Below are 21,222 nucleotides of genomic sequence, written 5' to 3'. Positions count from 1 at the left end.
AGCTTAAAAATTGACGGAGAAATCAAATCATTTACGAATATACAAACATTGAGGAAGTAAGAACTCAGAAATTAAAGGACAGAACCTAACCTCCACACTGATGCAAAAGATAAAACTAAGCAATGGACTCTCACAAAATAAGATGAATAGAATACTACCACACTTATCAATTATCTCAATAAATGTTAAAGGACTGAATTCCCCACTGAAGAGACATAGATTGGCTGACTGGATTAAAAAATACAAGCCATCCATTTGCTGTCTGCAAGAAACACACCTGGCTTCAAAAGACAAATTAAAGCTCCGAGTCAAGGGTTGGAAGACAATTTTTCAGGCAAATGGAATTCAGAAGAAAAAAGGAGTTACAATCTTATTTTCAGATACATGTGGATTTAAAGCAACTAAAGTCAAAAAAGACAAAGATGGTCACTTTATATTGGTCAAGGGAAGAATACAACAAGAAGACATTTCAATTCTAAATATTTATGCACCCAATTTAAATGCTCCCAGATTCTTGAAACAGACCTTACTCAGTCTGAGCAATATGATATCTGATAATACCATCATAAAAGGGGACTTTAACACTCCTCTTACAGAGCTGGACAGATCCTCTAAACAGAAATTAAACAAAGATATAAGAGATTTAAATGAGACCCTAGAACAACTGTGCTTGATAGACGCATATAGAACACTCCACCCCAAAGATAAAGAATATACATTCTTCTCATCACCCCATGGAACATTCTCCAAAATTGATCATATCCTGGGGCACAAAACAAATATCAACAGAATCAAAAGAATTGAAATTTTACCTTGTATCTTCTCAGACCATAAGGCACTAAAGGTGGAACTCAACTCTAACAAAAATGCTCGACCCCACCCAAAAACATGGAAATTAAACAATCTTTGGTTGAATAACAGATGGGTGCAGGAAGAAATAAAACAGGAAATCATTAACTTCCTTGAGCATAACAACAATGAAGACACAAGCTCCCAAAACCTGTGGGATACTGCAAAAGCAGTTTTGAGAGGAAAATTCATCGCTTTAGATGCCTACATTCAAAAAACAGAAAGAGAGTGCATCAAGAATCTCACAAGAGATCTTATGGAATTGGAAAAAGAAGAACAATCTAAGCCTAAACTCAGTAGAAGAAAAGAAATATCCAAAATCAAATCAGAGATCAATGAAATTGAAAACAAAAGAATCATTCAGAAAATTAATGAAACAAGAAGTTGGTTTTTTCAAAAAATAAATAAAATAGATAATCCATTGGCCAGACTAACGAGGAATAGAAAAGTAAAATGTCTAGTAACCTCAATCAGAAATGATAAAGGGGAAATAACAACTGATCCCACAGAGATACAAGAGATCATCTCTGAATACTACCAGAAACTCTATGCCCAGAAATTTGACAATGTGAAGGAAATGGATCAATATTTTGAATCACACCCTCTCCCTAGACTCATCCAGGAAGAAATAGAGCTCCTGAACAGACCAATTTCAAGCACCAAGATCAAAGAAACAATAAAAAATCTTCCAACCATGGCGGCGCCTGTGGCTCAGTGAGTAGGGCGCCGGCCCCATATGCCGAGGGTGGCGGGTTTGAACCCAGCCCCGGCCAAACTGCAACAAAAAAATAGCCGGGTGTTGTGGCAGGCGCCTGTAGTTCCAGCTGCTTGGGAGGCTAAGGCAAGAGAATCGCTTAAGCCCAAGAGTTAGAGGTTGCTGTGAGCCGTGTGACGCCACAGCACTCTACCTGAGGGCGGTACAGTGAGACTCTGTATCTACCAAAAAAAAAAAAAAAAAAAAAACCTTCCAACCAAAAAATGCCCTGGTCCAGATGGCTTCACTCCAGAATTCTATCAAACCTTCAAGGAAGAGCTTATTCCTGTACTGCAGAAATTATTCCAAAAAATTGAGGAAGAAGGAATCTTCCCCAACACATTCTATGAAGCAAACATCAACCTGATACCAAAACAGGAAAAGACCCAAACAAAAACGAGAATTTCAGACCAATCTCACTCATGAATATAGACACAAAAATTCTCAACAAAATCCTAACCAATAGATTACAGCTTATCATCAAAAAAGTCATTCATCATGATCAAGTAGGCTTCATCCCAGGGATGCAAGGCTGGTTTAATATACGCAAGTCCATAAACGTCATCCACCATATTAACAGAGGCACAAATAAAGATCACATGATCCTCTCAATAGATGCAGAAAAAGCATTTGATAAAATCCAGCATCCTTTTCTAATTAGAACACTGAAGAGTATAGGCATAGGTGGCACATTTCTAAAACTGATGGAAGCTGTCTATGACAAACCCACAGCCAATATTTTACCGAATGGAGTAAAACTGAAAGCTTTTCCTCTTAGAACTGGAACCAGACAAGGTTGTCCTCTGTCACCTTTACTATTCAACGTAGTGCTGAAAGTTCTAGCCAATACAATTAGGCAAGACAAGGAAATAAAGGGAATCCAAATGGGAGCAGAGGAGGTCAAACTCTCCCTCTTTGCTGACGACATGATCTTATACTTAGAGAACCCCAAAGACTCAACCACAAGACTCCTAGAAGTCATCCAAAAATACAGTAATGTTTCAGGATATAAAATCAATGTCCACAAGTCAGTAGCCTTTGTATACACCAATAACAGTCAAGATGAGAAGCTAATCAAGGACATAACTCCCTTCACCATAGTTTCAAAGAAAATGAAATACCTAGGAATATACCTAACAAAGGAGGTGAAGGACCTCTATAAAGAAAACTATGAAATCCTCAGAAAGGAAATAGCAGAGGATATTAACAAATGGAAGAACATACCATGCTCATGGATGGGAAGAATCAACATTGTTAAAATGTCTATACTTCCCAAAGCAATCTACCTATTCAATGCCATTCCTATCAAAATACCAACATCGTACTTTCAAGATTTGGAAAAAATGATTCTGCGTTTTGTATGGAACCAGAAAAAACCTCGTATAGCTAAGGCAGTTCTTAGTAATAAAAATAAAGCTGGGGGCATCAGCATACCAGATTTTAGTCTGTACTACAAAGCCATAGTGGTCAAGACAGCATGGTACTGGCACAAAAACAGAGACATAGACACTTGGAATCGAATTGAAAGCCAAGAAATGAAACTAACATCTTACAACCACCTAATCTTCGATAAACCAAACAAGAACATACCTTGGGGGAAAGACTCCCTATTCAATAAATGGTGTTGGGAGAACTGGATGTCTACATGTAAAAGACTGAAACTGGACCCACACCTCTCCCCACTCACAAAAATTGATTCAAGATGGATAAAGGACTTAAACTTAAGGCATGAAACAATAAAAATCCTCAAAGAAAGCATAGGAAAAACACTGGAAGATTTGGCCTGGGGAAAGACTTCATGAAAAAGACTGCCATGGCAATTGCAGCAACAACAAAAATAAACAAATGGGACTTCATTAAACTGAAAAGCTTCTGTACAGCTAAGGAGACAATAACCAAAGCAAAGAGACAACCTACACAATGGGAAAGGATATTTGCGTATTTTCAATCAGACAAAAGCTTGATAACTAGGATCTATAGAGAACTCAAATGAATCCACATCAAAAAAGCCAACAATCCCATATATCAATCCGCAAGAGACATGAAGAGAACCTTCTCTAAAGATGACAGACGAATGGCTAACAAACACATGAGAAAATGTTCATCATCTCTATACATTAGAGAAATGCAAATCAAAACAACCCTGAGATATCATCTAACCCCAGTGAGAATGGCCCACATCACAAAATCTCAAAACTGCAGATGCTGGCGTGGATGTGGAGAGAAGGGAACACTTTTACACTGCTGGTGGGACTGCAAACTAGTACAACCTTTCTGGAAGGAAGTATGGAGAAACCTCAAAGCACTCTAGCTAGACCTCCCATTTGATTCTGTAATCCCATTACTGGGCATCTACCCAGAAGGAAAAAAATCCTTTTATCATAAGGACACTTGTACTGGACTGTTTATTGCAGCTCAATTTACAATCGCCAAAATGTGGAAACAGCCTAAATGCCCACCAACCCAGGAATGGATTAACAAGCTGTGGTATATGTATACCATGGAATACTATTCGGCTATTAAAAAAAAATGGAGACTTTACATCCTTCATATTAACCTGGATGGAAGTGGAAGACATTATTCTTAGTAAAGCATCACAAGAATGGAGAAGCATGAATCCTATGTACTCAATTTTGATATGAGGACAATTAATGACAATTATGATTATGGGGGGGGAAGAAAGAGGGAAGGAGGGAGGAGGGTGGGGCCTTGGTGTGTGTCACACTTTATGGGGGCAAGACATGATTGCAAGAGGGACTTTACCTAACAATTGCAATCAGTGTAACCTGGCTTATTGTACCCTCAATGAATCCCCAACAATAAAAATAAAAATGAAAAATAAAAACACACATGCACACAACCCACAAAACCAATTACCTAGTCAAGGGTCCTCAAACTTTTTAAACAGGAGGCCAGTTCACTGTCCCTCAGACCATTGGAGGGCCGGACTATAGTTAAAAAAAAACTATGAACAAATTCCTATGCACACTGCACATATCTTATTTTGAAGTAAAAAAACAAAACAAGAATAAATACAATCACACCATCGCATGTGGCCCGTGGGCTGTAGTTTGAGGACCCCTGAGTCCTAGATGAATAGACATTAGTATTATGTAGTGTATACATTATGGTAGATAATCACAGTATGATATATGTTGTTTAACAGTAGCCATTCATGATTATCTGCACTAATAATAGCTAATGCCTTATAAATCACCCCAAAATAAAGAATCTTATTTATATTTTTACAACATATCATATTGTGAATAAACCCAAACATAGGTCCAGACACAGATATTAATGAATTAGCAGAATTTGTTACTTTCAGGGAAAAAAACTGATTCTTAATACCTGATTTATAAGGCGGAAATATTTTAAATCAAAAGATGAAAATTTTAGAAAAATAAAAATATTTTAAATTTAATCCAAGTGAGATGTTTACAAGTTGCCTTGTCATTCTTTTCGAACAAATGGGGAAGTCTGGACCTTACTGAGAGGCATAAGTGGTATAAAGGAATAGAAAAACTAAAATCCTGCATCAATAATTTTGGAAATCTAGATTCCTTTCCTTTATATCTATGTCCTCCAGAAAGAAACTATATAAAAATAACTACTCCTTACCAAGCTAGATGCTTTACATATGTTATTTCTAATCATCAACAACCTAATACAATAGATCTTAATGCCATCATTTTATACCTGAGCACACAGAGGCCATGAAAGATGAATTTGTGTAAGATCACATAGCTAGTGAGTAGCAGAGTCACCTCAAAGTTTTGACTTATGTATAAGTAGCTTTCTGGTCCAAATTAGAAAGCTCAGACAAAATGGAGAAACAAAGGAGCCAATAAAATGAAATTATTATTTCAATTTACACAAAGCAGCAGGAAGGTTGCCTTGAGAAAAAAATATTCAAAATTCTGGTAAATGATAATGCTTGAATTCCATTTCATAATGTCTAGTAGCAGTCCAGTAATTAATCCAAATAACTTCTGAACTGAATGTAAACAATAATTAACAGCTACTTTCACAAATCTAATATATATATTCCTCACAAGTTTACCACAACATAAGGTAAAAATTAAAAATTTATCTATCATTCTACACTTTCAAATTATTTCTTTTTAACCTTGTCATTGATGAAGGCAGTTACTACATTAAGGGTTAAGGACAAAGGCCCAGGAGAAAGACAAAACTGAATAAAATCTCAACTTGTTAGCTATACAACCTTGGGCAAGTTACTTAACCTCTCTAAACCTCACTTTATCTGTAGATCAGGGTTACATATCTGACTTGAGTCATTGTAATGTACAAATGAGATAATGTGTATAAAGCAATCCACCTAGTACCTGGCACTTAGTGTCTAATAAATGTGTTAGGGTAATATACTTAAAGACTTCTAGGAAGGATATTTTATATTAAAACTTTACTCCTTATTACTAATGTTACTGTTGGACATTATGGGCAAAGTCTCAAAACTTCTTTATTGACTGGGGGGTTGAAACACAAAATGCAAAGAAAAGTATTAAAATTCTGTTCAAAGTGCATGCCTTTTAAGTATTAGGACAACATCATCACAGACATTTGAACTAAACCCAGATTTTAGGAGAGAGACTTTATCCGTTTGAAATCCACTAACTTTTCTGTATGAAATATGGAAGCACATTAAAATGTAAGGTAAAGCATAGCATTGTAATATGTTATTGGTACATGATGACTTGCAGAAACAGAATTGCTTCTCTAGGCAAGAATCAATTTCATCATTCACCACTGAGGGGAGCTGTAACCTAGGAAAAGATTTATATAGCATATTAACATTATTTTTAAACTTTCCCACACCTTACAATATTTATTTCATTAACTCTTTTATTAAAATATATTTTAAATTAATTTGACATGTAAACCCCAACCTCCTTTGGAGACCTTAGAAAGAATAAGAATCCTCATTATAACCATGTGATCATAAAGACAAGGGGATATTTATCCTTCTTTCCTGCTTTATTTTTCTCTGTAGCACTTATCTAACATTATATATTTATCATATATTTGATGTAAGTTATATATTTTGTCTAACATACTATATATTTCACACATTAATTTTATCCATCCCAGACACACACACAAATATAAACTATGAGGAAGACACCTGTGAAACCTGTTCTATATACCTTTGTATTTCTACTGCCTAAAACAGTGCCTGGCACATAGTACAAGCTCAGTGAATACTTACTGATGAATAAATGAATGAATACACGCTCACTTATTGAAAAGGTTAAAAAATACCTCATTAGATGGTAAGTAGAGAGAACTGCTACAACCTCAAAAGTGAAATGTCTGTTTATATTGAATTTGCTTTAAAAGAGTATGTAAGACAATTCTTTAATCCCATAGATGCTTATAGAGACAGATCTCATGAGATAGTGTTTAATACACATTTATAGTAGAACTTCTTTTTAATGATCTGACCAGTATAGGAAGCTGGTCAATTAAAGGAGAAAATTATAATTTTCTGATACTCACAAATTTTAATTTTGTACAATACATACTAATATGTTTAGTTCACCAGTTTTATGGTCTCTTCTTTGAGTATAACTTTGTTAATTATTGACTTTCTCATCTAATCAACACCCAAAATGTATCATTAGTGAATTTCAATTTATTTTACGTGAGTCCTTAAGGACAATAGAAATGCAATCTGAATACAAAAATCCTTCCAAATTTTCATAACTTTTCCCCAGACTTTTACAACCATAAAGATATCATCCACATCAGACTGGACAGTGGTTTTTAACAAATCACTATTATCAACTAGTCTTTCTAAAGCATTTAACAATTCATGAAATAATCCTCCAAACTGATTATTTCACTGATCTATGAAATATCTAATTACATTATGTCATTGCCATAACAGGTCAGCAACATTAAAGGGTCTTGTTACAGTTCAAACTCAATATACAACTCACTTAAAAGTGCACATGTGGGTTTAAAACCAATATGTTTTACAACAGAATAGAAAATATGAAATAATCCACCTAAGTTAACTAGTAATCGATCACTTATCTTACTGCCCCAATGGTCTCCTTTTCAAATGTTCTTCAGTATAGATGATGGATGCTGTTATTCCTCTTAAAAAGAATAACTCTCACAGGATTTCTAACAGTTCACCATTGAACTGAGTTTATCACTCATTTATTCACTCATTTATTAAATACTGAGAAGCTACTACCCAAAAAGTACTATGATTTTTAAAAAACATATGAAGTAAAACTCTGCCCTTGTTAAATCTTCTAATCCAAGCAGGGGTCCTGTTACCATCTCAGAAAACTGGCCTAGATTTTTCCTAAGCAAGTAACAAGAATACACCTGGATCTGTTCAAAAAACACATTAACAAAAACTATTCTCAAATCTCACTATACAGCAGATGTCTCTACAGAAAGAAATGAAGGTCCTCCTATAAACTAAAAAAGAAAGTAAATTCTAGTCCGTTTTTCAGGCAAGAACACAGTACTTCCTTCGTTTTGTCTTAGGTTTAATTATACAAACTCATCCTTTAATATTAGACAGTTGACAATTTATGATAACTGCCCTAATTTAGATAGATATATTATTGAAATTTCTTAAATTAATGTGTTTTAAATGCTTTAGTCACAACACAGGTATTCATGCTCTTTTGCATGCATTAAGAGTATAGCAATTTCACAATATTTCTAAAGTCTGGTAACATTATATCATGAAAGCAAATCTGATAATATATGCACTTAATATTTACCTTTATCTCTTTGACTTTCAAAAAAAATAAAGATGTTATACTGGTAAAATAGGTCAAATCCCATAATCACCTCTTAAAAAACAAAATATCCTACTATGAAAATAGGTATATACCAACAAAAATCACAAGGAATGTATTTAATAAATATTTTGTTATTATTTTCTTTCATGGGGTTCCTGGCTTTGTTGTTGTCATCATCATCATCATTATTCATACCTGAGGAAGTGCTTATACCCCCCACATTCATTAATTTTACTTTTCTTTGAATTAGCTAGGTTTCAATCATATTTCTTTGCCACTCATGACACAGAAATGAAGTTTCTGCTACAAAGGCTAATACCTTCCTTTACATACAGAACTACTTTTTAATCACAATTCAATTTCTAGACTAGGAAATAATTATTAGAGAAATAAGGAATAGAAAAAAATTATTGTGCTTAAAGAATTCAGAATAAGAAATTTATAATAATATTCATATTCCATTCCAGAAATAAAAGTACATTATATAAAAAAATGCTGACAAGGATTTTTCAAAGAAAGATATAAATAAATTAGTTATTAATTGATCCCAAAATGCCACCCTGGATAATTTCTTTAAATATGTCGTTCTCCCTAAACTTGAAAATCAAAAATTTGATCTATAGAAAAATAATTTTCAAATAGTTTATTTCTATTAATTAACTCAAATATTACCATCAATTAAAACAGTCATGGACTGTGTGAAATCATCTAGTAGAAACTTTTCATTTTATAAAGAAATTGAATCCTAGACAATAACTTACTCAAGATCATCAGCTTTTTGGTGGGGGGAGGACAGAGTCTCACTATGTCACCCTCAGTAGAGTGCCGTGCTGTCACAGCTCCACAGCGACCTCATTTTCTTGGGCTTAAGTGATTCTCCTGCCTCAGCCTCCCAAGGCACCTGCCACAACACTCAGCTAATATTTTCTGTTTTAGTAAAGATAAGTTCTCACTCTTGCTCAAGTGATCTGCCCATCTCGGCCTCTCAGAGTACTAGGATTACAGGCATGAGCCATTATGCCTGGCCTGGTCACCAGGTTTGAAGACAATCCAAAGTTCATGGTTTCACTAGATTATAAGATGAGAAAAAGAAAAATGCTGGGGGTGGGGGGTCTTTCAAATAAAAATAATAGAGTCAGAGACACAGGAAGCAGAAAATCTTCCAGCTGTTAAAAAGCGTAATGATAGCTGAAAGTCTCCAAAATTATTTACGTTTGTGAACCTTTAACACAATGACAGTGATAAAAACCAGCCATCATAACTTACCTACTGTGTTTGGACCTGGTCTCGCTCCCAAACCTCTCAGCTGTCTGAGGCTAAACCTAAAATGGCTCAGTTACTGCTGGAAAAAATATAAGATTCCTTTCTACTGAGATATACAAGTTGCACACAGAAAAGAATAAAATGATGCAAAGCATGTTATAAGCCTGTCATACATGTTTTAGAACTTTAATAATGATCACGATGATGAATGGTCATAATAATGATGACAACAATTATGACAATGGTAAAAGCTAATATTCATTGAGAATTATTTAACCCTCATAACAATCCTAGACTGAGAAGAAACTTGCCCATGATCACACAGCTTGTATTTGGAAGAAGTAGGAATTGAAATCAAGTCTCTCTGACTCCAGAGCCCATATTCTGAATCACCATATTTTCATTGCCTGTTTCCATTAATAAACATTCGAACACCTACTATATCTATACCAGTGACTTAGGATTCTACAATACGTAAATTAATTTTAGGTGATTATTAAGGTACCAATCTAGAATCTCTCAATCCAAACAGAGTTAAAACATATGTTTTATTTTTTTAAATTTCCAAGGTCACTTATTATTTCATTCAACAAATGCTTCAATGAGCACCTGCTCTGTGAGAAATACCACACTAGATAATGAACAGATAAAAAGGTGAATGCATGATCTTACCCTAATGCCTCCCCCAAAATACATATGGTATATATGTAATTTAATATTGAAGACTTACAGTTTTCAGAAGACATTTCTTTTGTTAAATAATGAATAATTTTGTTATTGGCTATCACTTCCTTTTCTAAATTCTAAAAACTACAAATCACTATTTAATTTTCATAATGCAACATTTTTCCTACTACCAAAATGCCAATATATCTTAATAAAGCATACATAAAGTTGAAAATGTGAAAGATGAAAGAATCTGCCATTAGCTTACATTTTCTATGACAAATGTCCACTCTTTGTCTTCAAATTCTTCCGCATGAGGATCCTGTAACAAAAACAATATATGAAATTAAATACACATCTTTTAGTCTTCTCAATCCAATTAAGAAAATACAAATAGCTTTGGTTTTAGCTTTTACCAACCTTTATTTATTTATTTATCATTTTCTTATTTATTTTTTGAGACAAAGTCTCAAGCTGTCACCCTGGGTAGAGTGCCATAGCATCACAGCTCACAGCAACCTCCAACTTGGGCTCAAGCAATCCTCTCGCCTCAGTTTTTCTATTTTTAGTAGAGACGGCGTCTTAAGTTTGCTCAGGCTGGTCTCACACTTGTGAGCTCAAGCAATCCACCCACCTCAGCCTCCCAGAGTGCTAGGACAGGCGTGAGCCACCACACTAGCCTAGCTTTTACCAACTTTTAAAGCCTGCTCTTACAATACTTTCATAATTTCTCTAAATGTAAATCCTTATTTAATATTAAGAAATCTTCTGTTTTACTTTCATTGATGTATTATCACTATCTTCCATCACTGCATCTATACAAGAAAAAAAGAAACCTGATAGGAGACAGATAACCTAGTGAACAAAATATTAAGAAACACTGTATTAAGATCTTAAATGCTTATATAAAGCCCTGCCTTCATTTTTATACCTATGAGTATTTTAAACTAAAAGTACCATTTGAGGCAAGGTTTTCTTTGGTGCAGAGGTTATATAAGCATCTGGAATTTCAAAGCACTGCAAGGGACTCAGTAATCTAGACAAAATAGCAAATGAACATGTTGATACCCTCCTTTTACCCCCACCTCCATTAACCCTGGAAATGCCTCAGAAACCTGAGAAATAGTAATGGATCCTACAATCAAATGCAACTTAAAAAAAAAGAAGAAAACTCCTATAAGCATTTATTTGCCAAATATTTATTGGATACTTATTACATAAGGGATTTATAGATTCAAACATAATTGTTCTTGCTTTCAAAGACAAATCAATAATTTTAAATAAATTTATAATAAATGAAATAACATGAGTTTATCAGAGATTAAAAATGACGCATTACTTCTTAAGGGAATGAACAGAAAAAGCTTCACGGAAGAGAGAATATCTGGGCTAGGTGGGATTTTATAGGATTTCCACAGATACTAGAATAAGAAGAGGCAAAAAGCAACTCAGTCCCCGAGTTACAAACATCTGACTGATGTACAACTTGCACTCATGAACAGAGGCTGTTACAAGTACTAGGTAAATGCACCTGTTCCAACTTACATACAAATGCAACTTAAGAATAAACGTATAGGACCTGTCTCATCCATAACCAGGGACTACCTATATAAGACAAACAACAAAGTAGTGGAGTCACATTATACGTGCATTTTGCTTATTCAGGTTCACTCATGTGTTAAAGGTGAGGTAGGGGTAGAAATACTGAGAAAGTAAAAATATTTCAATAAAGCAGGCTTTTAACTCAACATTCCACTCTAAAGATTGTTCATATGCAAAAGGGAAATGGGCTCTGATATTCCCCTACTGGGTCCCAGGTCTCAAGTGTTTCTCACAGGGAAACATCTATATTTATGACTGATTCAATTTTAATCTGTTATTAATCTTCTGTTTCTATTGTCATAGCTGAGTTTGTATGCACATAAAAGTGAAAATGTAACATTCTTTCAGTCTCTCTGCCCTCTATTCGATGTTGTACATAGGTTAATTTTCCCAAACCACGGCTCTGACCATATTAGAACCAACTTGGATCTAACAACTGCTACAAATTATGAGATAAATTACAAACTCCTTAGTTACTTTATTATTTCTGTTTTCTTTTAAACTATATTAGCATGGCAGCTGAGTCTGAGCTGTACTGAGGCAACTAGTTTATGAGTAAATTCACATAGGTGGGCTAAAAACCTGCCAAAAGGAATTTCTTTGGTGGTGGTTCACAGGAGGAGATAGGAAGGGGTAGAAGGGAAAAGGAAGTAGAAAATTCTATGTAATATTTGTTTCCCTGGCCAGCTTTGCCCACGGATTAGGTTTATGGAGAGAAAAGACTATAAAGAAAGGCTGTAGAATCTTTTTCATGATGCATTTAGGCACAAATAATAAAGTGTGACACAATACAGAAGAGAGAGACATCTACCATCCTCCTTGTGTATCCCTCCCCACTTATTGTTTTTTTTGCAGAATGCAGCATAGCTCTGGCACAATTAGTATAAAAATAATAATAATAAAAATTTATGGGGCATTCACCATGCCCCAGTTCTTGTGCTAAGTGTTTCACTCCTTACAGGAACTTATTTTTATTTCCATTTAATAGAGGAGAAAGCTAAAACCTGAAAGATTCCCTTCCCACAGTGCACAACTAGTGTTAACGCAATGTTGCTATTGCAGGTCTGTGATTTTTATCTATATACTGCCTTATATATCACATGACATATTTATTTATTTATTTTTTTTGTAGAGACAGAGTCTCACTGTACCACCCTCGTAGAGTGCCGTGGCGTCACACGGCTCACAGCAATCTCTAACTCCTGGGCTTAGAGCGATTCTCTTGCCTCAGCCTCCCAAGCAGCTGGGACTACAGGCGCCCGCCACAACGCCGGGCTATTTTTTTGTTGCAGTTTGGCCGGGGCTGGGTTTGAACCTGCCACCCTCGGCATATGGGGCCAGCGCCCTACTCACTGAGCCACAGGCGCCGCCCTATCACATGACATATTAATTCATAAAGCAGATGTAAAAATTTTAAAAACAGAGATAATGTATTACCCCTAAAATAATTTTTACTAAAGAATAATTTCAATGGGATCGAAAGACATATCTGACAGGCAAAGTCAGTAAAAAAATAAGCTCGTCTTTGAAGGTTTGATAGAATTCTGGTGTGAAAGCCATCTGGACCAGGGCATTTTTTTTGTTGGGAGATTTTTTATTGTTTCTTTGATCTCAGTGCTTGACATTGGTCTGTTCAGGAGATCTATTTCATCTGGTCTAAGTCTAGGGAGAGGGTGTGATTCCAAATATTTATCCATTTCCTTCACATTGTCAAATTTCTGGGCATAGAGTTTCTGGTAGTATTCAGAGATGATCTCTTGTATCTCTGTGACATCTGTTGTTATTTCCCCTTTATCATTTCTGATTGAGGTTACTAGAGATTTTACTTTATTTCTAGTTAGTTTGACCAAAGGTTTGTCTATTTTATTTATTTTTTCAAAAAACCAACTCCTTGTTTCATTAATTTTCTGAATGATTCTTTCATTTTCAATTTCATTAATCTCTGATTTAATTTTGGACATTTCTTTTCTTCTGCTAGGTTTAGACTTAGATTGTTCCTCTTTTTCCAATTCCATAGATGGCTTGTGAGTTTGTTGATGTGATCTCTTTCTGTTTTTCAAATGTAGGCTTCTACAGCGATAAATTTTCCTCTCAGGACTGCTTTTGCTGTATCCCACAGGTTTTGGTAACTTGTATCTTCATTGTTGTTATACTCAAGGGGGTTAATGATTTCCTTTTTTATTTCTTCCTGCACCCAACTGTCATTCAACATAATGTTGTTTAACTTCCATGCCTTTGTGTGAGGTTGAACGTTTTTGTTGGAGTTCCACTTTTAGTGCCTTATGGTCTGAGAAGATGTAAGGTAAAATTTCAATTCTTTTGATACCCTTGAGGTTCATTTTGTGTCCTAGGATATGATCAATTTTGGACAATGTTCCATGGGGTGATGAGAAGAATGTATATTCTTTATCTTTGGGATGGAGTGTTCTATATATGTCTATCAAGTACAGTTGTTCTAGGGTCTTATTTAAATCTCTTATATCTTTGTTTAATTTCTGTTTAGACGATCTGTCCAGCTCCGAGAGGGGGGTATTAAAGTCTCCTGTTATCATGGTGTTATAGGATATCATATTGCACAGATTAAGTAAGATCTGTTTCAAGAACCTGGGAGCATTTAAATTGGGTGCATAAATATTAAGAATTGAAATGTATTCTTATTGTATTTTTCCCTTGACCTATTAGTTGCTTTAAATCCACATGTATCTGAAAATAAGATTGTAACCCCTCTTTTCTTCTGAATTCTGTTTGCCTGAAAAATTGACTTCTATCCCTTAACTCTGAATTTTAATTTGTCTTTTGAAACTAGGTGTGTTTCCTGCAGATGGCAAATAGATGGCTTGTGTTTTTTAATCCAATAAGCCAATCTATGCCTCTTTAGTGAGGAATTCAAGCCATTGACATTTATTGCTAAGCGTGGGAACATTATATTCATCTTATTTTGTGAAAGTCCATTGCTTAGGTTTGTCTTTTGCATCACTGTGGAAGTTAGGTTCTGTCCTTTAATTTCTGGGTGTTTACTTTGCTGAAGGTCGATCGTGATGGTCAGTGTGTAGAACAGGTTGAAGTATTTCCTGTAGAGCTGGTCTTGTGGCAAATTTCCTCAATGTTGCATATCAGTAAAAGATTTGATTTCTCCATCAATTTTAAAGCTTACCTTAGTGGGATATAGAATTCTGGGCTGGAAATTGTTCTGTTTAAGTAGATTAAAGGTAGATGACCATTGTCTTCTGGCTTGAAAAGTTTCATTAGAGACGTCTGTGGTCACCCTGATGGATTTGCCCCTGTAGGTCAGTTGGCACTTATTCCTTGTAGCTTGCAAAATCTTTTCTTTTGTCTTGACTTTAGACAGATTAATCACAATGTGTCTTGGAGAAGTTCTATTTGTGTTGAGGCGACCAGGGGACCGATATCCCTCTGAAAGGAGTATGTCAGAATCTTTGGTGATATTTGGGAAATTTTCATTTATAATATTCTCTAGAATGGCTTCCATTCCTCTGGGCATTCTTCTTCCCCTTCTGGGATACCTATAACTCGTATGTTCGAACGCTTCATAAAGTCCCATAATTCTGTCAGTGAACGTTCTGCTTTCTCTCTCTTCTTTTCTGCCTCTTTAACTATCTGAGTTATCTCAAGAGTTTTATCATCTACCCCTGAGATTCTTTCTTCTGCATGATCTTATCTGTTGTTGATACTTTCTATTGCATCTTTAAGTTCCCTAATTGACTGCCTCAGTTCCTTCAGCACTGCTATATCCTTTCTATATTCTTCATATTGTTCATCTCTTTTTTTTTTTTTTTTGTAGAGACAGAGTTTCACTTTTTTGCCCTCGGTAGAGTGCCGTGGCGTCACACAGCTCACAGCAACCTCCAACTCCTGGGCTTAGGCGATTCTCCTGCCTCAGCCTCCCAAGTAGCTGGGACTACAGGCACCCGCCACAATGCCCGGCTATTTTTTTGTTGCAGTTTGGCCGGGGCTGGGTTCGAACCCGCCACCCTCGGTATATGGGGCTGGCGCCCTGCTCGCTGAGCCACAGGCGCCGCCCATATTGTTCATCTCTTATTTGATTCTGTTTTTGGATTTCCTTTTGGCTGTTTTTCCACTTTCTCAGCAATTTCCTTCATTGTTTTCATCATCTGTATTTTAATTCCCCTTCTGTAATTTCTAACATTTCTTTATAGTTGGAATTCTCTGTAGTAGCTACCTCACAGTCCCTTGAAGGGGTTGCTCTGGACTGGTATTTCATATTGCCAAAATTTTTCTGCTGATTCTTCTTCATGAGTGTTTTCTTGTATCTGTTTCCTTGCCCTAATTTTCTTTTCACTTCCTCTTGCTCTTTAAATTTCTGTGCCTCTGGCCTAAAGTTTTAATGAGTCCATGTGGTACAGGACCAGAAGGATGAGAAGATTGACGAGCAAGATGGAAAAAAGATTTTAAAAAGAAAGAAAAAAGAGAAAGAAGAGAGGGTGAATAAAAGGAAATATTGACAAAAAAGAGGCACTGAAAATAGGAGACAGGAATAATATAGGTGTATAGTAAGGTACTTTAACCCAACCTTAAAAAACCACAACCTCTGGGGATGCTGGCTTAGGTGGTTCCCTTCAGGTCAACAGCCCTTTGCCAGCCTGATCATACACAGTACCCCACCTGCGTCAGGTAGAGAGGAAAAACAAAAATACTATAAATCAAACAGAAACAAAGAAAAACCCTTATGGGATAAAACTGGTGGGGGGGGGACAAATAATAAGGGCAGAAACACTGGGAAAAATGAAATTCTAACTGTTAAAGAAGGCAGAAATGGAAGATTGTATTTAAACTAGAATAGTGAAAAAAAAACAAACAAAAAGAAAAATGTATATAAATGTTGGCATTAAGACAAAACAAAACCCCCCAAAACAAAACAAAAAAAAACAAACAGTATATGTATTTTGCTGAATATTGTCCAGACAACAGGTGATCTTCCGCAGTATGAGATGTTAATCACAATGTTGATACAGCTATACGAGATGGAGACTGGAGCACTATGTTGAATAGTAAAGGCGACAGAGGACAATTGGACATCTGGTTCCAATTCTAAGTGGAAAAGCTTTCAGTTTAACTCCATTCCGTAAAATATTAGCTGTGGGTTTATCACAGATAGCTTCAGTTTAAGAAATGTGCCACAGGGCACCAGCCCCATATACCAGTGGTGGTGCGTTGAAACCCATCCCCAGCCAAAAATAAAAAAAGAAAGCCTTATTTAGGGGTGGTGCCTATGGCTCAAAAGAGTAGGGTGCCAGCCCCATATACTGGAAGTGGCAGGTTCAAACCTGGCCCCAGCCCCCCTGCACCCCCCCCCCAAAAAAGAAATGTGCCACCTATGCCTAAATTCTTCAGTATATTAATTAGAAAAGGATGCTGGATTTTATCAAATGATTTTTCTGCATCTATTGAGAGGATCATATGGTCTTTGTTTTTGCTTCTGTTGATATGGTGAATAATGTTTATGGATTTACATATATTAAAGCAGCCTTGCATCCCTCGGATGAAACCTACTTGATCATGATGTATGATTTTTTTGATGAAACGCTGTAACCTATTGGCTAGGATTTTGTTGAGAATTTTTGCATCTATATTCATTAGTGAAATTGGTCTAAAGTTCTCCTTTTTAGTTGAGTCTTTTATTGGTTTTAGTATCAGGATGATGTTTGCTTCATAGAACGTGTTGGGGAAGATTCCTTCCTCCTCAATTTTTTGGAATCATTTCTGCAATATAGGAATTGGAATAATTTCTGCATTTTGTATAGAACCAGAAAAAACCCCATATAGCTAAGGCACTTCTTAGTAATAAAAACAAACTTGGTATTGCCATAACCAGATTTTAGGCTACACTACAAACCCATAGTGGTCAAGACTGCATGGTACTGGCACAAAAACAGAGACACAGACACTTGGAATCGAATAGAAAACCAGGAAATGAAACAAACAACTTACAACCACCTAATCGTTGATAAACCAAACAAGAACATCCACTGGGGGAAAGACTCCCTGTTCAATAAATGGTGCTGGGAGAACTGGATATCCACATGTAAAAGACTGAAGCTGGACCCGCACCTTTCTCCATTCACAAAAATTGATTCAAGATGGATAAAGGACTTAAATTTAAGGCATGAAACAATAAAAATCCTTAAAGGAAGAATAGGAAAAACACTGGAAGATATTGGCCTGGGGAAAGACTTTATGAAGAAGACTGCCATGGCACTAGCAACAACAGCAATAACAAACAATTGGGATTTAATTAAACGGAAAAGCTTCTGTACAGCTAAGGAGACAACAACCAAAGCAAATAGACAACCTACCCAATGAGAAAGGATATTTGCATATTTTGAATAAGAAAAAAGCTTAATAACTAGGATCTATACAGAACTTAAATTAATCCACAAGAAAAAAAACAATAATCCCATACATCAATGGGGGAGAGAGAGATGAACAGAACCTTCTCTAAAGAAGACAGACGAATGGCTAGCAAACATATGAAAACATGCTCATCATCCCTAATTATTAGAGAAATGCAAATTAAAACCACCCTGACATATCATCAAACCCCAGCAAGAAGGGCCCTTATCACAAAATCTCAAAACTGCAGGTGCTGGCGTGGTTGTGGAGAGAAAGGAACACTTTTACACTGGTGGTGGGACTGCAAATTAATTAAACCTTTTTGGAAGGAAGTATGGAGAAACTTCAGAGAACTCAACCTAGACCTCCCATTTGATCCTGCAATCTCGTTACTGGGCATCTACCCAAAAGAAAAAAAAAACTTTTATTATAAAGACACTTGTACTAGACTGTTTATCGCAGCTCAATTTACAATCACTAAAATGTGGAAACAGCCTAAATGCCCCTCAACCCAGAAATGGATTGGCAAGCTGTGGTATATGTATACCATGGAATACTATTCAGCCATTTTTTAAAAAAAATGGAGATTTTTGCGGCATTTGTATTAACCTGGATGGAGGTGGAACACATTATTCTTAGTGATGCATCACAGGAATAGAGAAGCATAAATCCTATGTACTGAACTTTGATATGAGGACAATTAATGACACAGTGGGGTATGGGGGAAGGGGAGAGCAAACAGAGAAAGGAGGGAGGGGATGAGAGAAAGGCAAAGAAAAAAAAGAAAAGAATGACTAATTTTCACATAAATTGGATTTAATTTTGACCCAAGTACATTACTTGAACATTAATTTTTAATTCAACTTATTAATAATGTGTTGTTTAGGATATTGCATCCTCATTTATAAGTGAAATATGTTGTAATTTCTCTTCATAGTAATATATTTTTTCCAATTTTAATATCCGGTAGATACAGATGAAGTAGACTGATTTGAAGTATTTCTTCTTTTTCTATTATCTATAAGATTTGGCTTGATCTGTTTTTTGAATTATCTTCTATTTTTATTTATAAATGTTAGTTGTCTATTTTTTGAGATTTTGAGGGGAAAAAAATAAGAAGTTGACTGATGACTCCCTACTGAACCTCAGAGTCAAAAGCATTCTGTGATAGACATACTGTTGTCTGACAACGTCAATGTTACTTTTTTTGCATCATTATTATTATTATTATTATTCCTCAATAGTTTGTTGCAGCAATGGTCTGATTTCTTTTCTGAATGTACTTATCTTCATTCATTCTTTACGAGTTTTTTGTTTCTAGTCCTTATCTTAAACATTGTTATTGTTATTAAATTTTAGGCCTTTTTAATTTTGTGAAGGAAAAAAGTGGAAACCAAATAAACACATGCATATGTATAGAGAAAATAAAAAAATAAAATAAAATAATACACCTTAATTTTTTTTTATTTTTTAATGAAGTATCTAACTTAATTAAAATACTTTAAAAATATTTCTTTTTTTATTAAATCATAAACACATAGATCATGTATAAATGCATTTATGGAGTACAATGCGTTGATTTCATATAGAATTAGGAATGCTTACTTTTGAAAGAAAAAAAAAGATATATCTATAATAACCAGCAAAGTTATTCATTTTATAGGCATTTTAAAATCTCTATATAATTAACTATTTATATTACTGACCAGATAAAAACATTTGTAATGAGAATTGCTTCTAGCTTAAATCAAGTAAGTCTTCTTTATATCTTATCCTCCTTCTATTGTCTCCTTGGCATTGCACTAAAGCAAAAAATTGAAAATGACTTGAAGAGCCATTTTCCTTCTCAAAACCCTAAAAGGCGTTTATTAAAAAAATGTACTAGAAACGGCTATTTTCAATTTAATTCAAATTTTAAAAGCAGAAATTAATCTGATTTAAATCATAGAAAATGAAACACTGATAACTTTCTTAAAAAGCACCTCCTCTATGAGCATAACTCTGTGATTACCACTCAATACGGACAAAGGGGTTCAGAGTAGTTATCCCCTATCTGCAAGTTTCAAGATTAAATGAATTATAAGATGAAGCATAAGTTTTAAAAAAGGAAAGAACATGAAGTTTTTCACTTGAATATTTCAAATGTTGTTCAAAAAACAAGATCCAAAAACTACCATGAGAAGATGGGAGCCGAATAACAGCTTTCTTGCATCTGGGCACCGTGAGTCTGGGGAGATAGAACTCCGGGCATCTCTGGCTGGTAAGATCTGCCTATCATCACCCCTGCGCGAATACAGGGAGTCAGCGACAGACTTCTGGACCCCAAGAGGAGGACTAAAACAGTGGAAAACCGGCAAGTGGTCGCGTGTGTTCAATCGGTCTAAACCTGCCTACAATTCTGAGTTCAGTAGCAGAGAGACTGCAAACCAGAAAGGCATTACCTGTGAACTGTTTTGGTGTCTTTGGACTTGGCACTCAGTTGAACTGCCTTGGGGAGAGCCTGAGCGGGAGTGCGGAGAACTTTGGCCTTTGTCTAGGGCCCCAGTCTGAGCCGCTGAACCAGACGGAGCTAATGGTGTTTGGCAGTGGGTCACAGGAAGCCATTGTGAGTGATCTGCCCCGGCAAACTCCGCTCCCAGGGTCGCAAAGCTAGAATTGGGTGGGAACTGGTAACCCAGTGACCAAGTAGCCTAAGGGTGGGGTCTGAGCCGCCTTGCAGCCCTAACCCTCAGGGGCAGAGTGAGACCAGTTTTGGCACACTGGGTAAGTGGATAGCCACTTCAGCAGTGATTCCAGCAACAAGCACTTTCCTGGGAAAGCTTCTGCTCAGCAAGTGAACAAGTTCAAAGTGCCTTTCAAGTGGGCTCAAGAGAGATTTAGGGTGTCTACCTGCTGGGGTTTGAGAAATCAGCACCCTCCAGTCAT

At 35.8% G+C, this 21,222-nt stretch overlaps 1 protein-coding gene across 4 annotated transcripts in view; it reads right to left on the bottom strand.

Moving 5' to 3' along the window:
* EHBP1 (EH domain binding protein 1) overlaps window positions 1–21,222 on the bottom strand; it is a 412,692-nt gene that overhangs the window by 321,785 nt on the left and 69,685 nt on the right. For all 4 annotated transcript variants that reach the window (XM_053587096.1, XM_053587100.1, XM_053587098.1 and 1 more), the window contains exon 5: window positions 10,592–10,645. In XM_053587096.1, coding sequence (XP_053443071.1) covers window positions 10,592–10,645 — 54 coding nt within the window. The remainder of the gene's footprint in view (window positions 1–10,591; window positions 10,646–21,222) is intronic.

Source organism: Nycticebus coucang, chromosome 4 (genome assembly GCF_027406575.1).
Source record: "Nycticebus coucang isolate mNycCou1 chromosome 4, mNycCou1.pri, whole genome shotgun sequence".
NCBI classification, from domain to species: domain Eukaryota; kingdom Metazoa; phylum Chordata; class Mammalia; order Primates; family Lorisidae; genus Nycticebus; species Nycticebus coucang.
The sequence above is the reverse complement of the archived record's forward strand: the minus strand, read 5'-3'. Positions and strand labels throughout refer to the sequence as shown.